This window comes from Tarenaya hassleriana, unplaced genomic scaffold (genome assembly GCF_000463585.1).
Source record: "Tarenaya hassleriana unplaced genomic scaffold, ASM46358v1 Cleome7, whole genome shotgun sequence".
NCBI classification, from domain to species: Eukaryota; Viridiplantae; Streptophyta; class Magnoliopsida; order Brassicales; family Cleomaceae; genus Tarenaya; species Tarenaya hassleriana.
Genome location: NW_010969548.1, coordinates 2,679,791 through 2,686,523, shown reverse-complemented (window position 1 = coordinate 2,686,523; position 6,733 = coordinate 2,679,791). Strand labels below are relative to the sequence as shown.

Sequence of the window (6,733 nt, the reverse complement as noted above, 5' to 3'; positions counted from 1 at the left end):
TCAGCAGGTTCCAGCTAACTCGGATTGAGCGGGCCTGTGCCATGGCTGGCCTACATGTCCTTCGGCTAATGCCTGAACCAACTGCGGTGGCATTATTATACGCGCAACAACAGCAGCAAACCACGCACGACAAAATGGGCAGCGGGAGCGAGAGAATTGCTGTGATATTCAACATGGGTGCTGGGTATTGTGACGTTGCGGTAACCGCAACAGCCGGAGGAGTTTCGCAGATCAAAACATTGGCGGGCAGTCCGACGGGAGGAGAAGACATCCTACAGAACACGATGCGCCATCTCTTGCCAAATTGGGAGACCTTGATGTCTTCTCACGGGGTGAAGGAGATACAGTCTATGGGGCTGCTTCGTGTAGCCACCCAGGATGCAATCCACAGGCTCTCGGGTCAAGAAAGTGTGCAAATAGACGTGGACTTGGGAAACGGGACCAGAATTTGCAAGGTTCTCGAGAGACGGGAGTTCGAGGAAGTGAACCGGAAGATCTTTGAGAAATGCGAGGGCCTTCTAGTGCAGTGCCTGAAGGAGGCAAGGATGGAGGCAGACGATGTTGCTGATGCGATAATCGTTGGAGGATGTTCATATATACCGAAGATTAGAGAAATCGTCAAGAGGGTTTGCAAAAAGGAGGAACTTTACGGAGGGATGAACCCGCTAGAAGCCGCTGTAAGAGGAGCCGCACTGGAAGGTGCTGTGACATCAGGCATTAACGACCCGCTTGGGACATTAGATCTCCTAACCATCCAAGCCACGCCTCTAGCCGTCGGGATAAGAGCAAACGACAATAAATTCATACCCATAATTTCCCGCAACACGATGGTCCCGGCAAGAAAAGATCTCCTCTTTACAACAGTCCACGACAACCAGACCGAAGCTCTGATCATTGTCTACGAGGGAGAAGGCGAGACCGTGGAAGAGAACCATCTTCTCGGGTATTTCAAGATCATTGGAATTCCGCCGTCGCCAAAGGGTGTCCCAGAGATCAACGTGTGTATGGACATAGACGCATCCAACGCTCTCCGCGTGTTTGCAGCCGTGGTGATGCCGGGCTCGCAAACTCCGGTGGTTCCGGTCATCGAGGTGAGGATGCCGACCGTGGACAACGGTCACGGCTGGTGCGCTGAGGCTCTGAACGTCAAGTACGGATCCACTCTCGACCTGATCACTGTTCAGAAGAAGATGTAAGCCGTGGAAGAGTGGTCGCGTTCTGTGTATGTTGTGTACGGAGAGTTGTAAGAGAAACAGTGTGATCTCTGTAATTAGATGAACTGAATAAGTAAAAATATGGGTTTTGTTCCATTTTTCGTTAGGAGTTCTTCCGCGTCCGATTTGTTACGTTTTCAATTCAGATGTCACATTATCGTGAAGAGAACGCCTAAACCCAAATTCTCTCTAACATTCGATGCGCACACGTGTGTGTGTGTGATAATGTTGTGTTAACATTGCTCGCCGTTTGTCCGTACAGTACATAAGCGTGCGTGTGTATATATACGTATATATATTAGGAGTTCAAAAGTGGTTGACCAAAATATGAGTCTATTTATCTCGAGTTGTTTACATGATTAAGCTTTTCAAGACTATTTTTTTTTTAGTTACGAAAACAAATGCAAGTTGACTGTACAATCACACACAATATATATAAATATATATATACACACATATATATGATAATAAAAAATAAAAAAAAAAACATGTTGACTAAAAAAATGTATATTTCCAATTTGAAATATAAATTTAGGAAAGTGATTAAAAGGGAACAAACGAAAGGGACAGATGAGAGAAGTCATTGACGCGGAAACCGACAAAGAATGTAAGGCCGAGACATCGTCAGTCTCTGTCTTCCTCTCATTATTTCCTTGACTCACCAAAAATCCCAAACGCAAGCTAACAAACAAACCAAAAACGACCCCGAAAATTATGCGAAAAAGAAACATTATATAAATTATTTTTTTAAAAAATGAATTAATTAATTGTAAGAAACTTCCAACTAGAAAATGCCTAAAACCCATGTAACGTCATCTCATTCCATCTCGAAGATGGGATTTTTGTGTAACCTTTTGGTCCCTTGACGACATTAGCTTAAAGACACTGTTACTCATATTCCAAGATACGAATTAAATAATATATTACCATAAACCCTTTAATTAATGGTATTTGCATTTTATATATGCACAAAGACGGTCCAGTTTTCAGAATCTAACACGGAAAATAAAAAGAAAAGACAAAAGATTTTGTCAACGACAGTGCAATACATTGTATTGTATCATTAACTTCATATTATAATATGCTCAAAGTTTCATATGCACACAACCGCTACAGAACAAGAAGACAGTCCATTTTTAATTTCCACAAGCAATTCACACATATATATATATGTATCTGCGCGCACACACATATTCCAAACAAATAAAATAATATAAGAACCGACTTTTTTGTTGAAATTTTACGTCTTCTTCGCGACTACATTATAAAAAAAAAAGATCTCAATAACATTTATTAATTGAGCTATTTATTTGTTAGTCATTTGTCGCACTAATAAAGAAAGCGTTTAGAATAAATAGGAGCAAATACATTATAGTATATATATATATATATATATTATAAGCGATATAATATCCGATTTAAATTGGTTTGGATTTGAATAGAGTCGGTCCTGTTTCTTTTGGATCTCTGAATTTCATATGCAACGATTTATTTAACAACCAAGAGATTAACAAAAAAAAATGATATGTTTATTTGAATTCCGATGCACATAGAAAACAGAGGCCCACCGTCACGACCACGCTGTCTTTTGCTTTCAAATATTTACCCAAACCGAAGACTTTCTTTTTTAATTTATCATAATGTTCATATAGTGTTACATAATATCATTTTCGTACTCACAATTTCTATATTAAACATCATAAATATTTTTTAAAATTTTAGATGTGCAAACGATTGCTTTATTTCTTTCAGATGTTCACTATATAAATTTACTTTTTTTTTTAAATCACATAATGATATCTGAAAATCTATTCACATAAACCGTAGGAAACTATATGCCATCTAACTTGCTTCGTGGCTGAGGATAATTAAATTATCTTTATATTGATGATTTATGCATCCCATAATTTATATCATCTCAATTTATTTTCATTTCTTAGAAAATATTTTAAAAATCATGTTTCAGACTACCAATCTATTTTTTTAACACCATCTATGTATAAATAAAATAATAAACGAAAATAAAATAATTCCAAAATAATTAATTGATCAAAATTATTGGTAACACGTTAGGACAAATACGAGTAATTAGAACAGGAACAACAGAATAAACCTATGTACTAATTTTTTGCTCGAGGGTCTTAGAACCGTTGAGATAACGACATGTGGCGTCTTCTGATTTGAGGAGAGACGATGGAAACAAGACCGCCAAGTGGGGGCCGCATCTTTGACCTATAAGTCATCTCATCGTACGGTCTACGATAAAATTTGAGGAACGGAACGAACGACTCTCGCGGCTTCTCCGTTTTGCTGACGTGGCACTCCTTCCTGAAGAAAACCGCCGGCGACTGGAAGAACGACGGGCGCGGCGTCCGCGGTTCACGAAGGGTTCCGATAGAGTGACGGTCCGTCGTCCGTTTTGCTGACGTGGCCCTCCTTCCTGAAGAAAACCGCCGGCGACTGGAAGAACGACGGGCGCGGCGTCCGCGGTTCACGAAGGGTTCCGATAGAGTGACGGTCCGTCGTCCTCCGTCCACCACGTGGCTCGCTCCTAGCCGCCGGTGACGCCGCGAATGAAAAGGAACGCGCGTTGAGCGGTGAGATGTACGCGCTCGCGGCTCCCAGATTTGATGCTGACGTGTCGGTCAGCGGGAGCCGCCACGGCTTGAGTGTGTCGAGGCTGTGGTGGGAGACAGTGAAGGCGAACCTAGAGGAAGAACACGGGCCGATCTTGTCCATCGATTTTAACGATGACGTGTCAAATCGGAGGGACGAGACTCGTGATGGGTATGAGGAGGAGAAGTCATCGTAATCGAACGAGTCCTGATAATCCAATGATGATACGACCATCGTGACCGTTGATAATTCCACGAACGCACGCACACCCTACACGTTAGCACATACGATCACTACTCCAGAATATAATTACTAAATTAATTAAATAAGTAAATAAAAACGTGATTATTACACACATTAACAGATTAACTCAAACTCAAAAGTGTTTGGGGGGTGTTAGGTGAACTAACGAAGACCCCACGTAAAGAAAAGTACTTCATTTTTAAAAAAATAAAAGATAAAACTTTGACTTAGGAGCAAGTTATTTAAATTTTGACCTAACACAAAATTCAAAATTTAACTATCCTTTTTCAATACTTATCATTCTTAAATGAACCGGACCACATTATTGATTCGATATCTATATGATCACGCCACCAATAAACAAACCTCGTACGTAATGAGACAAGCAACGACTATAAATGTAATTACAATTACAATACATATATATATATATATATATGAACGTACCTTCCAAAGATAAGAGAAGAGGGAAGGAGGGTCGATTACAAAAGCTCTGTGGAGACGGCAAGGATAGTTCTCCGCTACTATTTTTAGCGTGGCGACGAGTACGTTCATGAAGGACGATGCTGATCCGAAGAAGCCTGTATTTTTATTTATTTTTTTTCCAATAAAATAATACAGAAAGTTATGATAATTTGCATTTGTGCATGAGTTTATATTCTGTGAAATTATTTAAAAAAAAAACAAAACAAAAAAAAGAGAGGAAATTTATTTATAGGAAGCAGGGTCAGGGGGAGAGGATCACAGAGGAACATTTAAAGAAAGCAAAGGTACGTCGTACGATCAGGAGTTGCAAAGTACTGGTGTGAAAATTGACCTTACTAAAAGAAGGGCATAAAAGTCAGACTCTAAACGTTCTCTAGAAATTGCAATAATGCCCTCGATAGTCAGAGGTGTTACGTGGACACCTCAAGGGCATTCCGGACATTTTCTGTGACCAATGTCTCCCTTCTCTCTCACTCGCGGCCTTGCCGGGGAGTTCCGACATGTTCAACAACACTTACAAAAAAAATCCGGTCCCCATTTCTCCCTTTCATTTTTATTTTATTTTGTTATTAATTCGTTAATTTTTATTATTGCCGATTATTGGAGTAAGAAATAGCTAAATAAAATTTGAGATCGGGTTAATTTTTTCCCCATATATATATACATATATATATATATATATATAGGGAGAATTATGAATGAGAGATGATGGAAAGATGTGGTGGAGAACTCACTTGCGTCGAATAGGATAACGAATTGTTGGGATTTCTTGGACATGGCTGAGATTGCCACCTCCAATGTAAATACCACCAGACGTATCAACCTGGTTTCATAAATCAATCAATTAGTTCATATATATAATAATTTTTCTTTTATTTTTATTTTCATTGCTATTTATACACTTACATTTTCTGCGAACGGAGCTTCTGATAGCTTTGTTTGATTCGGAAAACCTTGACAAAAATAAAAAAAGTGGATAGTTTTGGTTAGTTATAAATATAAATATAAATTATATAAAAAAGGGTAATTAATAAGGGATAGGTTAGATCACCAAAACGGGTCGAGACTCGTCGTCGTAGCCAGCGACATAGGCCGAACCCTCGGCGAGCTCCGCCGTGAACTCGTCGGCGATCAGGCTCTCTGTAATTTCCATTGTTATTTTTCGTATAAATTAATAACAAAGTACTATTTCCAAAAAGGAAGAAAGAGGAAAAACGGAATCTCGAAAATATAAAAGGATGGTTAGATTAGTGGGTAGGATCACGAGTGGGATATTCACTTTAACGCTCGATGTTCAAACATGGGACATGCCAAACCCAAAAAGCAACAGAAAGATGTTGTTTTTTAAGATTAAAAACAATATCTACCAAATTTATAAAAAAAACATATGATATATATACACACACACACACACATGTAGTGTTTTAACTTTATATTTTTCTCTCGTTTTAGTATATGGGTCGGTTACGTGAACGATATTTGAAAACATTTGCACCCTCTATAATAAAACAAAGATAAGATTTTTCAACAAAAAAAAAACATACTTTATAGACTATAGTCTATAAAAAGAAATATAAATATCAAACAAAATTTACACATAAGCTATTTAAATATGAATGGTATGAAACACTTTCATTCCAAATGTCTTCAAACCCGGTGGATGGCGAACAGACAAATGTGACATGTTTTGAGGGGGAAAAAGAATAAACTTTTGAGATTTGATGTATGCACACAAAATTTTCATGCCCATACACACATATATATGCATGAATATATCATACGTAGCTATAAACATATAAACGTATATTACATATACGCGATATATATACATAAATATATATATATATAGAGAGAGAGAGAGAGAGATAGTACCAACGCCGAGAGATGATCTCCATGAAAGGCAAGCTCTTAGCATTTTAGCTGCTTTCTTCACATTGTCACCTTTGGCCCTTAAAAATCTCTCCACACAAGCTCTGTTACAGAACTTCTCCTGCATTAATTGACACCATGTTCACATACATACATATATATATATATATATAATTTAGAAACGTTTGAATAATATAATATTAATTAATTAATATATGGGGTTTGTAATTAATCACCTGTTTAAGAGAGAGCGGAGATTGTTTACGGAGGAGATGAAGAACGGCTTCGGCTTTTTCGTTCAGCGT

At 38.3% G+C, this 6,733-nt stretch overlaps 3 protein-coding genes across 5 annotated transcripts in view; 1 reads left to right on the top strand and 2 right to left on the bottom strand.

Moving 5' to 3' along the window:
* The window catches only part of LOC104800965 (heat shock 70 kDa protein 8), a 3,107-nt gene extending 1,787 nt beyond the window's left edge, over positions 1-1,320 (top strand). For both annotated transcript variants that reach the window (XM_010523998.2, XM_010523997.2), the window contains exon 3: positions 1-1,320. In XM_010523998.2, coding sequence (XP_010522300.1) covers positions 1-1,196 — 1,196 coding nt within the window. In that variant the 3' untranslated portion in view covers positions 1,197-1,320.
* The window catches only part of LOC104800966 (uncharacterized protein C24B11.05), a 13,806-nt gene that overhangs the window by 6,976 nt on the left and 97 nt on the right, over positions 1-6,733 (bottom strand). The gene's annotated exons all lie outside the window — the stretch shown is intronic.
* LOC104801547 (phosphatidylinositol/phosphatidylcholine transfer protein SFH6) lies at positions 3,248-6,733 on the bottom strand (the record flags this gene model as incomplete). Its single annotated transcript, XM_010524856.1, has 8 exons — positions 3,248-3,542; positions 3,655-4,100; positions 4,521-4,654; positions 5,294-5,382; positions 5,466-5,512; positions 5,611-5,699; positions 6,432-6,549; positions 6,665-6,733. Coding segments are annotated over 8 exons (1,179 nt in total), but the record flags the coding sequence as incomplete, so codon positions are not given.